General features: G+C 59.0%; 1 protein-coding gene across 1 annotated transcript; it reads left to right on the top strand.

Moving 5' to 3' along the window:
- Positions 1–462: 462 nt before the first annotated feature.
- SIRT3 (sirtuin 3) lies at positions 463–19317 on the top strand (the record flags this gene model as incomplete). The annotated part of the gene is given in 7 exon segments (NM_001177331.1): positions 463–533; positions 4549–4726; positions 6262–6494; positions 7525–7625; positions 15004–15165; positions 17510–17719; positions 18946–19317. Coding segments are annotated over 7 exon segments (960 nt in total). The 5' UTR covers positions 463–478.
- Positions 19318–19652: the final 335 nt, after the last annotated feature.

Below are 19652 nucleotides of genomic sequence, written 5' to 3'. Positions count from 1 at the left end.
GGAGGGGGCAGGATGCGCAGGGGCGGGGCGGGACCAAGCGCCGGCGAGGGGGCAGTCCGTAAAGGGGCGTGGCCACGTGCCGGGGACGGGACGCAAAGGGGCGGGGCCCGCGGGCGGGGCGGGGCCACGCGCCGGGGAGGGGGCAGGATGCGCAGGGGCGGGCCCGCGGACGGGGCGGGACGGGACGTAAAGGGGCGGGACCAAGCGCCGGGGAGGGGGCAGGATGCGCAGGAGCGGGGCCCACGGATGGGGCGTGGCGGCACCTAAAGGGGCGGGCCCGCGGGCGGGGCGGGACGGGACGTAAAGGGGCGGGACCAAGCGCCGGCGAGGGGGCAGTCCGTAAGGGGGCGTGGCCACGTGCCGGGGACAGGACGCAGAGGGGCGGGGCCCGCGGACGGGCAGCGGCGTAGGGCGCGCTGGGGCGTGGAAAGGGGCCGACAGTGCGTGATCCTGTGGACGCGCGTGGCCGCGGAGGAAGATGGCGCTGTGGAGCCAGCGGGTCGTGGCCGCACTCAGGCTGTGGGGCCCGATAGGTGAGCGGGCCGGGCCGGCCAGAGGGAGGCGCCGAGCTCCCCGAGGCGTCCGGGTGCGCGCTGCTCGGGGCGTTTGGGGGCTGGGGTCCGTCCTCGATGCCGCCGTGCGGGTGTCCGGACGTTCCTGAGTGACCGGTCCCGTTCTGACCGCGTCCGTTCTGACCTAGTGTGGACGTTCCTGAGTGACCGGTCCCGTTCTGACCGCGTCCGTTCTGACCGAGTGTGGATATTACTGAGTGACCTGTCCTGTTCTGACCGAGCGTGGACGTTCCTGAGTGACCAGTCCCGTGCTGACCGAGTGTGGACGTTCCTGAGTGACCGGTCCCGTGCTGACCGAGTGTGGACGTTCCTGAGTGACTGATCACGGCCGTGCTGACCGAGTGTGGACGTTCCTGAGTGACCGGTCCCGTGCTGACCGAGCGTGGGCGTTCCTGAGTGACTGATCACGGCCGTGCTGACCGAGTGTGGACGTTCCTGAGTGACCGGTCCCGTGCTGACCGAGCGTGGGCGTTCCTGAGTGACCGGTCCCGTGCTGACCGAGCGTGGGCGTTCCTGAGTGACCGGTCCCGTGCTAACCGAGTGTGGACGTTCCTGAGTGACCGCGTCCTGTTCTGTCGGAGGAGCCCCCGCCTGTCCTGCCACGGCCGCCCTTGACGAGTCCCCTCGTGTGCACCCCAGCTTTCCGGCGGACTTCTGGGCCTGGGGCTCCAGGTGGGGACGTCAGGAGCCCCTGGCGTGGGCACTGCACCTCCCTCGCCGCCATGGCGCCCGGGCGCTTGTCCAGGAGCCGAGCTGAGTGTCTCTGAGTGACAGTGCCTTCTGACGCTGTCTGCCTCAGCGTGCAGTGGAGACAGCCGGACGCCGGGTCGGGCCCCCACTGCGTGTCCGGCTCTGTGCTTCTGGAAGGGCCAGCGGCCAGGACGGCTGCTCGCTTCCTTGAGCTGATGCAGGGCCGGCCGGTGGCCGTGCCCCTGCCTGCGCTGGCGTCAGAGCCGAGCGGTCCTTTGGGCTCTTGGAACTTGGGTCCTCAGCTTCAGGTTGTGGGGCTCTGGCGTGGATGTCCCTTTGCGTCTCTTAGTTGGCACCCGTGCCTGGCTCTCAGGGTCGCCTCCGGCCACTACCCTTAGAGCAAGGTGCCGGCCGCGAGTCGTCCGCCCGTTTTCCTCACGTGCCTGAGTGAGGAACTCCAGGCGGCAGCGGGCACACGGCCGTGGTCTGGGTGTCCGCTCCCTGTGTTTCTTGTGGTTTGCATATGGGCGGAGCTCAGCAAATGCCCTCGAGTAGACAGACGGCCTGCTGCCAGGTGGCAAGTGGGGGAGGGGCCGCGGTGCGGAGCCGGGGCTTCCCCTCCCGCCGGCTGCCGGTTTTCCTTGGAGACCTCCCTGCGCGAGCTCAGGGCAGGTGCCTTGCTGAAGTGCTTCACGCACTCCTCTTATAAAAAGCTCACTTTGTGTACGTGGAAGGCAGGATGACAGCAAGGGACAGAGAAAGAGGCCCTCCATCCACTGTCAGTCTTCAGTGGCCTCAACGGCTGGGGCTGGGCCAGGCTGAAGCCAGGAGCCTGGAGCCCTTCTGGGTCTCCCATGTGGGTGGCAGGGAGCCAGGTAGTGGGCCGGCCTCCCGGGCTTTCCCAGGCGCTCCAGCAGGGAGCTGAGCTGGCAGCAGAGCAGCTGGGACTGGATCCTGTGCTCTGGTGTTGCAAGCCACAGCGTCACCCGCTGCGCCACCGCGCTGGCCCCCTCGCGCCCCTGGGATGAGCAGAGGGAGGCGTGTTCCTCCCTGCTGGTTGTGCTTTCTGGGGGGATTCACCGCTGTCGTCTTTGTCAGCGAGACCAGCAGTTACCCCGTCTGCCTGCCTTTGTCCGTGACAGCTGAGGTGCAGGGCGCTGGAGGGACCCGACCCCTTTTGCGCCCCCTCCTGCAGAGTGTGCCTTCCATCCTCACAGGCCCCACCTCAGGGCTGCCCCCTGGTCTGTGGGGGCAGATGGGTGCCTGGATTACACTGTCGGTGGCCCAGCCTGAGTGGGAGGCAGGTTGACGGGAGCCAGGACTGTCCTCTTAGGGAGGAGGGCCAGGGACCTCTCACTGGGATTTATCAAGGAGCTGGCATTGGATCCTGGCCTTGGTTCTGTGAGATTTGGACTTGCTGAGTGGACCAAGGCCTGTTCAAGCAGAGAGTGTTGGGTGGGGAAAGGGCCTGGGAACACGAGGACTTAGGGGACGCAGAGAAATCAGGGGGGCCTTGTGTGCTAGAATGGGGTGCAGAGCAGGCAGTCCTGGAGGCTCGAAGCTGTCACCAGGTGGACGTGCCGGCTGAGATGCCAGGGCCCGTGGGGAGCAGAGCTCTGGGGGAAACCGCAGCGGCAGTGAGGTAGACTGGTTCACCGGGAGACTGCGGTGTCCATCCCGTAAGGACCAGAAGGTGGAGAGCAGACAGAAGTGCCCGTGGTCATCCTCCTAGAGGCGTCCTGTTCCTGTCTCCGACAAGTGTCCCAGCACGACCTGCAGGTGTGCCCTTGTGCTGTGCCGTTTTTGTGTCTGCGCTCCCTGGAGGCCTTGTTTACTTGCTGAGGTGAGGGTTAGGGGCTCCCGTTGCTGCAGGGGGCTGCGCACTGCAGACGGACTTGCCGTGGCGGAGGCGCACTGTGCTGGAAGACAGAGGTGGCTGCGAGGGTCCTGAGCTAGGGCAAGTCGCCCTGGTGACCCAGGAGTGAAGACGGGGTGCAGTCCAGGGCCTCCGAGCCAAAAGCTGAGCCCCAAGAAGCCGTTTAGCACCTCCTGTCTCCTCTGGCCGCAGACCTCAGCAGGACCTTTCAGGAGCTGCTGCAGGCGCCGGGATATTCGTGCTGCCTCTGTGTCCTGTTGCGGTCCTGGGGCTGAGTTTATAAAGCAACTTGTGAGTGCTTACTGTGTCTGTGCTTAGTCCTGTGGAAGACCATCACTGTGTCTGTGCTTAGTCCTGTGGAAGACCATCACTGTGTCTGTGCTTAGTCCTGTGGAAGACCATCACTGTGTCTGTGCTTAGTCCTGTGGAAGACCATCACTGTGTCTGTGCTTAGTCCTGTGGAAGACCATCACTCCTGGCAGCCGCCCTGTGAGAGCCGTGGGTCCTGGCTGTGCAGAGCGTTGGGGAGAGGGCCCTGAGCGGCACTACGCTCACTGCCTTGCCTGGACGTGCAGTCACGGCTGCTCTCTGGCAGCTCGAACCCCTGGCTCCCGGGCTGTTTCCTCCTCCAGACCCTGCTTCCTGCCCAAGGGTGATGCTTGGAAGTCTGAGAATTTGAATTTCCTTCCCTCCTCCCCCTCCCTTCCTTCCTTCCTTCTTAGATTTTTATGTATTTATTTGAAAGGCAAAGCTACAGAGAGGCAGAGAGAGAAAAAGAGAGGGGGGGGGAGGGAGAGGGAGAGGGGGAGAGAGAGAGAGTCCTCCATCCTCTGGTTCACTCCCGAGATAGCTGCAATGGCCAGAGTGGGCTGATCCAAAGCCAGGACCCAGGAGCTCCCCCAGGTCTCCCACATGGGGGCAGGGGCCCAAGAACTTGGGCCATCTTCTCCTGCTTTCCCAGGCCACAGCAGAGAGCTGGATCAGAAGTGGAGCAGCCGGGACTCGAACTGGTGCCCATAGGGATGCTGGTACTGCAACTGGTTTTACCCACTATGCCACAGAGCTGGCCCCTTGTTTTATTTCCATGTCACTGTGTTTGTCACATCCCACATGTGTCAGAGGGTGTGCAGCTCTGCTGAGAGCCTGCCCAGAGCCCCCACAGAGCAGCCCTCTTGACTGCTTAACCTGCTGTGTGAGCTGTGTTCTCTCAGCCTGGGCTGGGAATTAAGAAACAAAGTTTCCCTTATTTGTGCAGTGTCCTTACCATGAGATTTTTGCTCGTAAGTGTTGATTTCTGATTGGGCATTGCTTTCCCTTTCAGCACAGACGGGGGAGGGCGGAAGGTGCTTGCTGGTGCTGAAGGGACTCGTGTCGTGGGCTAGCTTTGCCACTCTTCTGTCAGCACTGCAGGTGGAAGAAGGCCTGTCTCTCTGTCGGCGAGGGCTCCAAGCATCTCTGGAAGCAGAGGACGCCCTGAGAGGTTTTCACTGCAGGATGTAGCTGAGCTGATTCGGACCGGAGCCTGCCAGAGGGTGGTGGTCATGGCCGGAGCTGGCATCAGCACTCCCAGTGGGATCCCAGACTTCAGGTCCCCTGACACCCCAGACGGCCTCAGCCCAGCTCTGCCCCTGCTGCTCTCCCCCCCAGCTCTGCTCTGCTCTGCTCCTGCCCCCCCAGCTCTGCCCCTGCTGCTCTCCCCCCCCAGCTGTGCCCCTGCTCCTGCCCCCCCAGCTCTGCTCTGCTCTGCTCCTGCCCCCCCAGCTGTGCCCCTGCTGCTCTCTCCCCCCCCCAGCTCTGCTCTGCTCCTCTCCCCCAGCTCTGCCCCTGCTGCTCTCCCCCCCCAGCTCTGCCCCTGCTCCTGCCCCCCCAGCTCTGCCCCTGCTCCTCTCCCCCCAGCTCTGCTCCTGCTGCTCCCCCCCCAGCTCTGCCTCTGCTCCTCTCCCCCCTCAGCTCTGCCCCTGCTCCTCTCCCCCCTCAGCTCTGCCCCTGCTCCTCTCCCCCCAGCTCTGCCCCTGCCCCTCTCCCCCAGCTCTGCCCCTGCTCCTCTCCCCCCCAGCTCTGCCCCTGCTGCTCCCCCCCAGCTCTGCCCCTGCTCCTCTCCCCCCCAGCTCTGCCCCTGCTGCTCTCCCCCCCAGCTCTGCCCCTGCCGCTCTCCCCCCTCAGCTCTGCCCCTGCCCCTCTCCCCCCCAGCTCTGCCCCTGCTCCTCTCCCCCCCAGCTCTGCCCCTGCTCCTCTCCCCCCCAGCTCTGCTCCTGCCCCCCCCAGCTCTGCCCCTGCTGCTCTCCCCCCCAGCTCTGCCCCTGCTGCTCTCCCCCCTCAGCTCTGCTCCTGCTGCTCCCCCCCAAGCTCTGCCCCTGCTCCTCTCCCCCCTAGCTCTGCCCCTCTCCCCCCTCAGCTCTGCTCTGCTCCTCTCCCCCAGCTCTGCCCCTGCCCCTCTCCCCCCTCAGCTCTGCCCCTGCTCCTCTCCCCCAGCTCTGCCCCTGCTCCTCTCCCCTCCAGCTCTGCCCCTGCTGCTCTCCCCCCTCAGCTCTGCCCCTGCTCCTCTCCCCCCCAGCTCTGCCCCTGCTCCTCTCCCCCCCAGCTCTGCCCCTGCTGCTCTCCCCCCTCAGCTCTGCCCCTGCTCCTCTCCCCCCCAGCTCTGCCCCTGCTCCTCTCCCCCCCCAGCTCTGCCCCTGCTGCTCTCCTCCCCAGCTGTGCTCTGCTCCTTTCCCCCCCAGCTCTGCCCCTGCTCCTCTCCCCCATCAGCTCTGCCCCTGCCCCTCCCCCCCAGCTCTGCCCCTGCCCCTCTCTCCCCCAGCTCTGCCCCTCTCTCCCCCAGCTCTGCCCCTGCTCCTCCCCCCCCCAGCTCTGCCCCTGCTGCTCCCCCCCAGCTCTGCCCCTGCCCCTCTCTCCCCCAGCTCTGCCCCTGCTGCTCTCTCCCTCAGCTCTGCCCCTGCTGCTCTCTCCCCCCTCAGCTCTGCCCCTGCTGCTCTCCCCCCCAGCTCTGCCCCGCCCCTCTCCCCCCTCAGCTCTGCCCCGCCCCTCTCCTCCTCCCTCTGCTGTGCTTGGCTCTCCCCCCCACCTGCTGTGCTCAGCTCTCCTACTCCCTGCCAGGGCCCAGAGCCTCTCCCTGTCTCTCTGCAGGACTCCAGGCAGCGGCCTCTATAGCAACCTCCAGAAGTATGACATCCCTTACCCCGAGGCCATTTTTGAACTCGCTTTTTTCTTTCACAACCCCAAGCCCTTCTTCACATTGGCCAAGGAGCTGTACCCTGGGAACTACAGGCCCAATTTCACTCACTACTTCCTCCGACTGCTGCATGACAAGCGACTGCTCCTGCGGCTGTACACACAGAACATCGACGGGCTGGAGAGAGGTGAGCCCTCCCTTGCGAGGGAGCCCTCCTGCAGGCCAGGCGCTGGTCCTGCCTCTAGGAGGGCCCAGGCGCTCATGCTGCCTCCGGAGTCTGTTTCAGGCCAGCTGGTCATGCCTTTGTCCCCACCAGCAATGCTCCCTGGATTGTGGGAGCCCCTTTCCCAGCATCCCTGCTGGGCTGAGTTTGGGGCAGAACTCAAGGTGACATTGTTCTGCTGATCTGGGATGGGAAAAGCCCTCAGGAGCCCGTGTCCTCGCCACCCTGTCGCTACCTGGGGTGGGCCCTGTGGGAAGGGGGGGGCCACCTGGCCCTGGCTCAGCGCTGCAGTTAGGGTGGAGTGTGGGACGCGACCTGCAGGGAGACCCTTCCTCTGCCCCCAGAACCTTTCAAACCAGGCAGCGGCACCGACTTTACGTTCACTTCTGTCGAGCCCCCCAAGCAGTCAGTGGGATTTGTGCCCTCGTTTTATCTGCTGTCTGCAGGAGAAGGTTGCTTTGAGGGGAGGGTGCGCTTCATCTGAACATGCTGCAGGTGGCTTTTATACTTTGTTTTAAAGATATATTTATTTATTTGGAAGACAGAGAGTTATAGAGACTCAGGGTGGAGAGCGAGCTCCTCCATCCACTGGTTCACTCCCCAGTTGGCTGCGACGGCCAGAGCTGGGTCATTCCGAAGCCAGGAGCCAGGAGCGTCCTCCAGGCCTCCCACAGAGAGTGCAGGGCCCAAGCACTTGGGCCATCTTCTACTGCTTTCCCAGGCCATAGCAGGGAGCTGGATCGAAAGTGGAGCAGCCGGGTCTCTAACTGGCGCCCACATGGGATGCTGGCACTGCAGGTGACGGCTCTACCTGCTGTGCCACAGCGCTAGCCCCTTGTACTGCGCTTTGGTTCCAGGTGGGTGAGGGTCCTTTGCAGGTGACACAGCAGGGCAGGCTTGCCTGGGACCGCCCCCCACCCCACCCCAGAATCTCTGCTCCTGGACTTGCCTGCCTGTCCCTGAGGCCGCCGCACTTGGCTTTGGTTGGTTTCAGTGGCAGGCATCCCTGCCTCGAAGCTGGTGGAAGCCCATGGGACCTTCGCCTCTGCCAGCTGCACCGTCTGCCGGAGATGCTTCCCCGGGGAGGACTTCAGGGTGAGTTCCCCCGAGGGCTCTGCTGCGGTTCACCGTGTGGTGGACAGCAGAACAGTCATGATGCAGAACTACTTCTCTCTTTTAAATTAGAAATGTAATACAGGCTTGTAAAGAATTTAAGGTGGTACATAGAAATGTGAGGAAGATGATCTGTGTCCAGCCCGGCCTCTGCCTGCTTGAGCGGCTGGCTGTGAGCTGCTGCAGTCTGGAAACAGCCGCGCCTAAGTGCACGCTTCTCTTCACTAGTGCAGCCGTGAGCAGCTCAGTGTGCCGCAGGTCGCTCCTTGACAGAGTGAAGTTTGCGGCTGTTGCCAAGATTTCTGCTTACCCTTTATAGTAGTTACAGAACGTCCCACATAGCCAGTCGCCTGTTGTGGACAGCCCTTGGTATTTGTAAGTTTTGCTGTCTGCCTTGTGCCCCACATGCTTCTGTGGGTGTTTCCCCGGGGTGGGCTCCGTAACCTGGAATGGGGTGAGTGGAAAAAGCTTGGCAGCTAGAGATGTGACCCGGAAGTACTGGCACAGCAAAGAACTGTCTTTTATTTATGTATTTCTCATTGAGGTGAATATTTGTAACTAGAATTCACCACTTCGAGTGTCAATTTGCGGGAACACAGCACATGTGCGGTGCCGTGCAGCTGTGTGGCACCCAGAACATTTTGGTCCTCGCAGTAGAAAACCTCGCTCCCCTATTTCCCCACTCCTTGCCCCCGGCAGCCACCAGGCTGCTTCCTGTCTCCATAGAGAGCTTCATATAAATGGAATCATGCAGCGTGTGGCCTCTGTGTCTGGCTTGTTTCATTTATCGTGTTTTGACGGTCCACCCATATCCACTCCTTTTTATGGCTAAACAGTTCTCTCCTGGTGTGTGTGTCCACTCACGGGCCGGTGGGTGTCGGGGTTGTGTCCTCTTCTTTAGTTCTGCTTGGGATGTGCACGTACAAGAATGCATTTGGGTTTCTGTTTTGTGTTCTTTGGGGTGTGCTGGCCTGCCTAGAAGTGGGACTGCCAGGCCGTGTGGTCACCCTCGGGGGAGCTGTCAGCACCGTGGTACGTTTCCAGCAGAAGCACAGGGCTGCGGGCGCCTCATCGCCTCACTGCAGCTGTCCCCAGGGACGAGAAGCGGCGTCCCATCCTGGTTAGATTGCATTTCCCACTGAGTGTCCTGCACGGGCTGTGGGCCATCTGTATCTTCGCTGGAGAAGTCTTGCCTGGAATTTAATTGTGTTGTCTTGATTGTGAGCTGTAAGAGTCCCTTATTTTGGAAACTGGAATCTTACCAGATATATGATTTACAAATAGTTTCTCCCATTATTTGTCTTTTTTCACTTTTTTATTTTTGTTGTTATTCGAGAGAGAGAGAGAGAGAGAGAGAGAGAGAGCCCACCCTCTCTCCACTGGTTCACTCCCTAAATGCCCGTAGTAGCCGGCACTGGGCCAGGTGGAAGCCAGGAGCCTGGAACTGCATCCAGGTCTCTCACCGAGGTTGCAGGGAACTAAGTACGTGAGCCAATATCTGCTGCCTCCTGGAGTGTGCGTTAGCAAGGAGCTGGATCAGAAGTGATGGGGTGTGGGGAGGGGGTCAGTGCTGTGGTGCAGTGGGTTAAGTCTCCACCTACAGTGCTGGCATCCCATATGGGCGCCAGTTCGAGTCCCGGCTGCTCCTCTTCCCATCCAGCTCTCTCTGTGGCCTGGGAAAGCAGCAGAAGATGGCCCAGGTACTTGGGCTCCTGCACCTGCAGGGGAGACCCATCTGAAGCTCCTGGCTTCTGGCTCCTGGCTTTGGATCGGCACAGCCCTGGCCATTGTGGCCATTTGGAGGGTGAACCAGCGGATGGAAGACTTTTCTCTCTGTCTCTGCCTCTCACTGTCTGTAACTCTACCTCTCAAATAAATAAATAAATCTTAAAAAAAAAAAAAAAGTGACTGGGACTGGAACCCAAGGACTCCAAGGTGGGACATCTTAACCACTGCACTAGACACCTGCTCCTTGCTGTCTTGATGTCTTCTGACACAAAAGTCGGTAATGTTGAAGTCTAGTATATATGTTGTTTCCTTTTTTGGTCATACTTTGGTGTCATAGCTTTAAAAAAAAAAAAAAAGTACGGTCAGTTCCAAGGTCTAGAAGCTTTACCCCTAGGTTTTCTTCTAAGAGTTTCAGGCTTTTAGCTCCTAATTGCAGGCCATTGGTCCATTTTGCCACAGTTTTGTACATGCATGAGATGGGGTCCAGCTCCCTTTTGTGGCCTGTGGGCATGTGGGTGGTTGTTGCAGAGACTGCCCCTTCCTGTTGAAGGTTCCTCACCCCTGTTGAAGACCAGGTGGACGTGGTGTGTGGGTCGTCTCTGGACGCTCACTTCTCTGCCACTGGTCTCTCTGTCAGTCCTCTTGTCCATGTTGGGCTGTTTGGGTTGCTCTACCTTTGTAGAGATGCAGACTCAAGAAGTGTGAATCTGGCTCCTGGTGGGACTCCCAGAAATGCATGGTGTCCTTTCTGCCAACGTGTTCACTCCCAGAATGTCCGGTTTCTTAAGTCATCTGCCGTGTGCCAGGCCCTTTCCTGGGTGTTACAGGTGCAGGAGCAAATCAGAAGAAGAAGTCTGCCAATAACTTCAGTGGAGTGTCCTTGGAATTTTACTGAAAACATGTCCCAGGCACCAGGAGAGGCTGTGGGCCAGGATGCCCGCAGGAGTGGGCGGCTGGTGGGCAGCTGTCCGAGACCCTGTTCCTGGCAGCACAGCCCCCCAGCTGTGCTGGCCTTCAACTCTCCTGACAGGAAGACAACATGAGGGATTTGCATTGGCAGCAGGTGGAATTTGTCTGGTCAGGAGCCGACCGTGGGGAGGGGTGATGGTGAGGCCTGGGGCTGAGCAGCTGCAGGGGACAGAGGCTGAGGAGAGGCCCTGCAGCGGGCAGAGTCGATTATGGGGTGTCAGAAGACATCCTGTGGGAGCAGGAGGGGCAGCTGGAAGGTAGATTTGAGATTTCTCATAGGACAGGTGGTGGGAGCTATGGATGTGGATGAATTTTCTTTTCTTTCTTTTTTTATTTTTTAAAGTTTCATTTATTTGAGAAGCAGAGTTATGGGGGCCAGGGGGAGCAGAGAGAGAGAGAGAGGTCTTCCATCTGCTGGTTCATTCCCCAGATGACCGCAATGGCCAGAGCTGGACTGATCCAAAACGAGGAGCCAGGAACTTCTTCTGGGTCTCCCATGTGGGTGCAGGGGTCCAAGCACTTGGGCCATCTTCTGCCTTTCCGTCAGCATTAGCAGGGAGCTGGATTGGAAGAGGAGCTGCTGGAACTCAGACAGGTGCCCACTTAGCCTACTATGCCACAGCACCAGCCCCATTCTTTTTCTTTTAAAAAAATCAAATTGGGAGACCTTTTTTTCCCCTGCCTCCTTTGCAAATTTATGTTTTTAAACATTTTTTAACGATTTATTTATTTGAAAGAGTTACAGAGAGAGGTCTTCCATCCCCTGGTTCACTCCCCATATGGCTGCAACAGCCAGAGCTGATCTGATCTGAGGCCAGGGGCTTCTTCTAGGTCTCCCACATGGGTGCAGGGACCCAAGGACTCGGGCCATCTTCTACTGCCTTCCCAGGCCATAGCAGAGCTGGATCAGAAGTGGAGCAGCCGGGACTTGAACCAGAGCACATATGGGATGCTGGCACTGCAGGCCAGAGCTTTAACCCACTGTGCCACAGCGCCAGCCCAGCCCGGACACCTTTCTGCAATGCTAAGTAGAAAGGCACTGAGGGCTTTTGAAAACTGGCCAGCCAGAGTGGGATACTCACTCCATCCTGCGTGGCCCCTCCTGTGTTCCCTTCTGGAAGCCCAGGTGAAAAGGTGGAGAAGGGCCTGGAGGGGTTCCTGATGGAGGCCGCACAGAGGCGCTGTAGCTGCCTTTCAGATCGAGCAGTTGCTTAATTGATTAAAAAACTACATTCTGTAGTTGTTGAATGCATGTTTATATGCGGGGTCACAAAAGCAGGTTTACTTCTGTTCAAATGTTTTATATTACCTAATTTTAAAAGCTTTTTCTGGGGGCCGGTGCTGTGGCATAGTAGGCTAAGCTTCCACCTGTGGTCTTTCATCTGCTGGTTCACTCCCCAGTTGGCCACAACGGCTGGAGCTGGGCCAGTCCGAAGCCAGGAGCCAGGGCCTTCTTCCGGGTCTCCCACATGGGTTCAGGGGCCCAAATGCTTGGACCATCTTCCACTGCTTTCCCAGATGATAGCAGAGAGCTGGACTGGAAGAGGAGCAGCTGAGACTATGCTGGTGCCAAAAGCAGAGGATTAACCTACTGTGCCACAGTGCTGGCCTCCAGCAAATCTTAAAACAAAATATTTATTTATCCAAAGGAGAGATAGCTCTTTCATCCACTGCTTCATTCTGCAAATGACTCCCACAGCAGGGCAGAACCAGGCCAAAGCCAGGAGCCAAGAACTCCGTTCAGATCTCCCACATGGGCAGGGCTCCGACTTCTTGAGCCATCACCTGCTCCCCTCAGGGTGTACGTTAGCAGGAAACTGGAGTCAGAAGTGGAGATGGGACTCGAATCCAGGTCCCCAGCCTGGAAGGCAGGATCACAAGTGACTCCCTGTTAGCGGAAGTTGTGGCGGGGTTCTTGTCTTCACGCAAGAAAGAATTCAGACATGAGACAGAGCAAAGTAGCAAGGTTTATTGGGGACAGGGCATCCGTCAGATCGGAAGGGACAGAGAGAGCGCCCAGTCGCTGGGACTGGGGGAGAGCGAGGTCACATGGTTAAATGGAGAGAACACGTCTGGAGGCAGAGAGCTGGTGCTGAGCACAGATTCCATGGTTTCTCCTTCCCCTCCTTCTCCAGGACAAAGAAAATTCCTCCCAGGTTTTACTACTCAGTGCTTTCAGCCCAGCTGGGCAGAGGAGCTTCCCCTGGGGCACCTGCCTTGGAGCAAGGCTGTGCAGGTTTGCTCACTGTTATCAGGCCAGGTAGCCCATTTGGGGGTGAGGAGAGAGGATTGTCCTGGGGAGCTCCCCCTGTGGGAAGGGCTGCGCCCACCCCGGTGGGACTCTGCAGGTGAATCTGGGCTGCTCCTGCAGCCTGAGGGGCTCCTCAGGCCCCTCTCACACAGGCTGATTCCTGACTCCCACCTAACAGGGCCACTGGGCCAGGTGCCCAGCTTAGCGACTGCACGGTCTGGTAAACTCTGAGAGAGTTGTGTTAAAATGTCTCTGTGCATTTGTTGTCACTTGTATTTCTTTCCATTTTGCTTTATTTGTTTTGACAGGAAGCAGTGAGGGTGCATGGAAGCGTGCAGCGTCGCTCTGCCGTGAAGACGCCTGTACCCGCCCCGCACCTGGGGTTTCCAGTCCCTGCTCTGCTCCCTGCTAATGCACCCTGGGAGGCAGCGGGGATGGCTCAAGTGTTTGGGGCCCTGCACCCACGTGGGGACCCTGATGCAGTTCCTGATTCCTGGCCGGGCCTGACTCAGCCCTGGCTGCTGCAGGGTTAGGGAGTGAACCAGCAGATGGGAGGCCTCTGTCTCTGTCTGCCTTTCAAGGAAATAAAAAATGAAGTCTTAAAAGTAAATCCGTAGTTGCTTTATCCCGTCCTGTGTCAGGTGCTCTGGCCTCGTGTCTTCATCCTGCTTCTTCAGTCTTTCTGTATTCTTAGGTCTCTGTTGGATTGTTCTTTACAGCACATGGCTTGCTTTTGTTTGTTTTTAATCTAATGATTCGTCCACTTGTTATCAGTGTAATTACTGAGATGTTTGGATTTAAGTCTCCTATCTTATTTTATGCTTTCTCTTTTTCCCCCTACTGGTTGTTGTTGTTATTAGAGACAGAGAAAGAGCTCAAGCGCCCCCACCCACTTCACTTGGGGCTGGAATGGGAACCCCGGGCACTCCCACTGGGCCGAGTGGCCGCCCTGGGTTGGTTTTTAGCCTGGGGATGTTTGGTGTCCAGCACTGTCTGTGGAGAGAAGGCTGCTTCCCTCTGCTCCTGGTAAGGATCTGTGGGTGACAGTTGTCGCATCAGTTTGGGCCATTTCCCTACCGTGCCACAGCTCTGACTCCTGTGGCTTTCCAGCAAGTCTTGGAGCAGGTCAGGGTCAAGTCCGCTCTCTGACGTTGCTGTCCTGTAGGAGGCCTTGTGCTGACCATGCTGGGTCTGTTACCTTTTCGTTGAAGCTTAGAATTCGTTGATGTTTCTGTTTGTCTTTGGAATTTTTCAGTCCCACTGTGCGGGTCTGCGTAGGAATTCCCTTTTACTTGGTCTGCTGCGCGTCTGTGGCATCTTCGCCACTCCCTGCTGCACGACTGTTAGCCTTCAGCAGTAGATTGCCCGGCCCTGGTTCCTCGCCCGCCTGTGTTTCATCCAGTACTTTCTTCTGATCTGTTCTCTAGTTTGTCAATATCCTGCTCTGTAGTAGAGACTAAAGCTCTTCTATTAGGTTTAAACTTTTTACTTCCTCTTTGTAGAAATTCTCTTTGGATCTTTTTCGTATCTACCATATTACTTTTTATGCTTTTCAATCCTTAGTAGCTATTTCAAGCTTACCTTGTGTTTTTTCTTTCAAGTTAAATAGAACACAGTGTCGTTTATTACTAGTACCTGGTAAGATCGGGCGCTGTGGGTCTCTTTGGCTTCTTCTGGTTCTTGCAGGATTCAGCCAGCTAAAGCGAATCCCTCACTCACAAAGGCGTCTCATGGCGAGCCAGCCGTCTTCCCCTGTGCTTTCTCCCTGGCTGCAGCATCCGTGCGGGCAGCACGCAGAGGAGGCCTGCATCCCCTCCGTCCTGGCCCGTGAGGAGGCATGCTTGCAGTGTCACTCCCAGCAGCATCCGCGGTGGAAGCTGAGCTGAGGCAATGCTGTCTCGCTCCAGCTGGAACAAGGACAGGGTCTGTCCCCTGCGCACCAGACAACACCCTGGCACGTGGCAGTGTCAGCAGTGTCTGCGAGGAGTGGGTGGGTGAGGTCACCGGATGCCCAGGATCTGCCACTGCCACCCCATGCCCCAGTTCTGGAGAACGGTCGGAAGTGATGAGGCAAATGGCAGTCACCACTGAGCTGAGAACATGGGGTTCACAGCACTACTCTCAGCTCTGGTGACTGACTTAAAGGTGCTTTTTATTTTTTTAAAGATTTTATTTGGGAGGTAGAGTTACGGGGGGGGGGGTGTCTTTCATCTGCTGGTTGACTCCCCAGATGGCTGCAATGGATCTGAAGCCAGGATCCAGGAGCTTCATCCGGGTCTCCCATGCAGTTGCAGGGCATTCACTGCTTTCCCAGGCCACAGCAGAGAGCTGGATTGGAAGTGGAGCAGCTGGGACTTGAACCGGCACCTGTATGGATTTTAAGAAGTTTCTGTGTTGTTCACTGTGGCCCAGGGTGACGTGATGGCAGACAGGGTCCCCCGCTGCCCCGTGTGCACTGGCGTCGTGAAGCCCGACATTGTGTTCTTCGGGGAGCCGCTGCCGCAGAGGTTCTTCCTGCACGTGGTCGACTTCCCCATGGCGGACCTGCTGCTCATCCTGGGCACTTCCCTGGAGGTTCGTCAGCTGCGGGGAGTGGCCGTGGGGCAGCTGCAAGGGCCGTGGTGTGGGGGAAAGGAGGGGTGCTGAGGTAGGGACGCGCCTCCCAGGTCAGTGCAGGAAGACTGACCCCGGGACAGAGGACAGAGACTGTGGGGAGCAAGGGCTGGAGTGAGCAGTTTGGTCCTGAGGGAGGCGGAGCTGTGGGCCAGTGTGAGGCAGCCTGGGCAGGGAGGCGGGCTGGGGCAACACAGGAGGGGAGCCACCTGGGGCACACCCAGCCCTCTGATGCAACAGTCAAGCCCTGCGCTCCCTGAGTCTGAGTCTCAGGAATTTCCCGAACACACGAGAGCAGGGAGTGAAGCTATGACGTGAGCTGGTACCTGCCTGGGTGCAGGCAGCAGGCATGTGGAGGGCCAGAGCAGCCTGTGCCCGGGGTGCCCAGCTGGCCACAGAGGCCCAGGGCTTGTATTTGCCCAGCAAGTGCTGGTGAGACAGGCCCTGTTTTGGTGCTTGGGACAGACAAGGTGCCACATTGCCTCAGGAGAACCGAGAGGCTGGAACGGGCTGCAGCCTCTCTTGGCTGTGTGGCGTGCACATTGTCAGGAGGGTGATGGAGCCGAGTGGTAGACAAGGGTTTCAGCTGAGGGTCGTCTGGCAGGAGATGCCGCAGTGAGGGCCAGCTGGCGTCGGCAGTTTGGCTGCCGAGGGTTGGGCAGAGAGACGGTAGCAGCAGCTTCCTGCGTGGTGGGAGCCAACCGCAGGGACCGAGAGGGGAGCAGGCAGCCCGGCAGAGGCCTTGCAGGTGGCTGGATAACCAGCGAGGGCCGATAGAGGGACGGATGCGGAGGGGTTGGTAGGGGAGGAGGCCAGGCCGTGCTGGGGCCATGGTGGTGGGCAGCACATGACGTGGAGCCTGGCTGACCACCCGGCTGCCTGGTGTGGACACAGGAGCCTCTGCCATCTTCATTTTCAGAGATAAGAAATCTTTTCTCCTGATTGTGTAGGTCCTAGGGGACCAGCATGGTGGTGCAGCGGGTTGAGCCGTGGCTGGCACTGCCGACATCCCGGATCAGTGCTGGTTTGAGTTCCAGCTTTCTGCTATGCACCTGGGAAGGTGGTTGAAGGTGGCTCAAATACTTGGGTCCCTGCAACCCATGTGGGAGACCTGGGTGGGACGTGGGTGCCTCGAGCACCTGGCCAAATGCCTGCCCCTAGTACTATTGTTTTTAAGACTTACTTATTTACTTAATTAGAAAGGCAGAGCAACGGAGAGACGAGATAGAGCCTCCATCCACTGGTTCACTCCCCAGATGGTCACAACAGCCAGGGCTTGGGGTAGGCTGGAGCCAGGAGCTCCACGTGGTTCTCCCACGGGGCTGCAGCCATCACCGCTGCCTTCCCAGGGTCCTTAGCAGGAGCTGGACCGGAAGTGGAGCAGCCAGGACAGGAGTTGGCACTGATAGGGGAGAGCAGCTTAGCAGGCCCCTGTGCTGGGAACATTTGTGGTGATGAGAGGCTTTGAAATCTCTAAATTTTCTACATGGTAATATTTTTTGGTAGATAGCAGCGAGGTGGTATTTACACAGTCACATCTCCTTTTTCCTTTGTTTTGTGTTTTTTTTTTTTTTTTGACAGGCAGAGTGGACAGTGAGAGAGACAGAGAGAAAGGTCTTCCTTTTGCTGTTGGTTCACCCTCCAATGGCCGCCACGGCTGGCACGCTGAGGCCAGCGCACCGCGCTGATCCGATGGCAGGAGCCAGGTGCTTCTCCTGGTCTCCCATGGGGTGCAGGGCCCAAGCACTTGGGCCATCCTCCACTGCCCTCCCGGGCCACAGCAGAGAGCTGGCCTGGAAGAGGAGCAACCGGGACAGAATCCGGCGCCCCAACCGGGACTAGAACCTGGTGTGCCGGCACTGCAAGGCGGAGGATTAGCCTATTGAGCCACGGCGCCGGCCTTTCCTTTGTTTTATCTGATTCATCTTGCCTAAAAAATGCCCTTCCCAATCCTTACTTATAAACCCTCAATTTTCCTCAAGAATTATTTTGTTTACATTTGAGTCTTTAATTATTTTGAAATCTTTCCAATGAAAGGCATGAACTGAGCGTTCTCTTCCCAGGTAATTCATACCGTGTGTGAACCTGGCATCGGGTGCTGGGTGGAAGGCTGACGGCATGAGGGGCAGAACCTCAGCCCTGCTGTGCAGGGACCCGGCCAGGGGGCACCAGCCCCTCCTGAAGGCAGGGCAGCTGGGTCAAAGACGCCAGAGCGGGAAGCAGGAAAAGGAGGAGCGGGGCACCCAGGCCAGGCCGGTGGCCGAGGGGTGGACCCCGCGCTCCTCAGGTTTGGGCTGTTTTTCAGGTGGAGCCTTTCGCCAGCTTGTCTGAGGCCGTGCGGAGCTCCGTGCCCCGCCTGCTCATCAACTGGGATTTGGTGGGACCCTTGGCTTCTCGTCCTCGTGGCAGGGACGTGGCCCAGCTCGGGGACGTGGTTCACGGCGTGGGAAAGCTGGTGGAGCTTCTGGGCTGGACAGAAGAGATGCACGACCTTATCCAGCGGGAAACTAGAAAGGTACGCTGGCCACGCAGGACTGGCCAAGCTCTGGGGTCCGTTCCGCCTGGCATGGAGCCCGCTGGTTAAACCAGGAATTTGGTGTGTTGCTGTTGCCCTGTGCTGGGCACTGACTGGACCAGCGACCTCCACCTAGAGGTGAAGACACTGGCTCTAACGGCACTCACCTGTGGTCGGACAGCCAGCGGCCGCCACGTCTGCACTCTGACCAGACGGCTGCCCTTTGAGGCCTGGAAGGTGGCCGTGGGCTGATGCCGGTCACAGAACCTCTATGCCTGGGTGGGACCAGGCTGGCCCTGGGGCAGTGAGGGCCTCTGGCCCGTTACTGTGTCCCGAGGCTTTCCAACCTCCACGATAGCAAAGTCGCAGAAAACAGTTCCCCTGAGCCTCATGTGGCGTGCATGGCCGCATACCGAGGGCTGTTATCTGAGAGGCAGCAGAAAGCATTCCATTATGGCTACAGGCAGGTGTGACACTGCCCGTGTCCCACCGGACACCTAACAGTTGACCTGTTTGTCCCTAGTCCTGATTCCTTAGCCACAGCTGTGCGCGCCTTGAGGTTCAGGGCTGTGGAGCCAGCACTCTCCTCTTGCATCCCACGGGCAGTGGCCCCGGCCTTCTGGTCGCAGCCTGGTATCTCACCAAGACTGAACCACGGAGAGGACGCGAGGCTTCCTGGGGGTCTGAGACAGCACTTAGCGTCCACACCCTGGTCCAGGTGTCAGCGCTCTCGGGTCAAGAGCCGCTTACTCCAGTGCTTGGCTGTGAGCCTCATGACACAGACAGTAGTAAAGACCTTCAGACACGTTGCCGGGTCACCTCGGCCTGGAAGCTGACAGGACACTCCCGGGTGTCTCCTGCTGCTCACTGGCCAGGTCAGCCTGGCGGGCGCAGAGGGAACCTTTTTCTGCTTTTCTGGTTCCACACAAACACAGACTGCAGCCAGGGCCCTTGGGGATTCCGGAAGTAGCCCTGTAGCCCTGGGAAGTCCTTTTCCAGTAGTAAATGTTTCTGGCAACGTGAGCGCGTGTCCATCCTGAGGTGGGAATCAAGGCCCCTCAGGACGCGCCCGTCAGCCGTGCTGTGCCACGCCTGGCGCACGGCAGCACTTGCAGGGAGTGCAGCTTACTTCATGGCTGTCTTGCGCGTCTTCAGCTGGGTTGACCTGGGCCTAAGATCTGCGGGCCCATCAGCTGTTGACCCAGTCGCTCTCCCCTGTGCTCCAGCTTGACGGCCGGGACACATAGGATGCTCGCCCACGTTCAGGAAGCGGCTACATCGCAGAGAGCCACATCCGGCTTCTGGTGAGACCATGTGCCTGAAGACAGCTTTGGCCGAGCCAGGACCTGTGACCTGGAGCAGCAGACGGCTGTGCCTGCCACTGCGATGGTGTCTCATCCTGGAGACGGGAGCTGTCCGCTTGCTGCTGGACTCGGGTGGGGTGGCCCTCTCGAATCCCAGAGCAGTCTGCCTGTCCCCTTGGGGGCAGCCCAGCGTCTGCTGAGGGCCGAGTGACGCCCTCCGGGTCTTCCGGCACATGGGTCTCGTCAGTGTGACCGTTCTGGCACAAAGTAAATTTTAATAGAAAAAACTGTGTTTCTCTCTTCTGAGGGACAACTGATGTGAACGTGGAACGGGGCCCTGGAAGGCACTCAGAGGAGGGAGGACCCAGCTCATCCCCTGCCCCCAGGGCTTCCTCAGACGTGGAGACCTCGCCAGCAGCGTGGCTCAGGCCGCCCCATGTACTTCCGCACTGGGCGCCCGTCTTGTGCAGTGGCTGCTTCCCCTCTCGCACACCTATGCACACCCTCCTTCCTAGCGTGTGAGCTGTTGTTACCTGGGCAGAAGCACCACCTGTCCCCGAGCTACCCGGAAGGTGTCCCCAGTGAGAACAAAAACGGTGGCCATCGAACAGGGCCGAGCTCTAGGGAGA

The sequence above is a fragment of the Oryctolagus cuniculus genome, chromosome 1 (assembly GCF_964237555.1).
Source record: "Oryctolagus cuniculus chromosome 1, mOryCun1.1, whole genome shotgun sequence".
NCBI classification, from domain to species: Eukaryota; Metazoa; Chordata; class Mammalia; order Lagomorpha; family Leporidae; genus Oryctolagus; species Oryctolagus cuniculus.
This window is presented reverse-complemented; position numbering and strand designations above follow the sequence as displayed.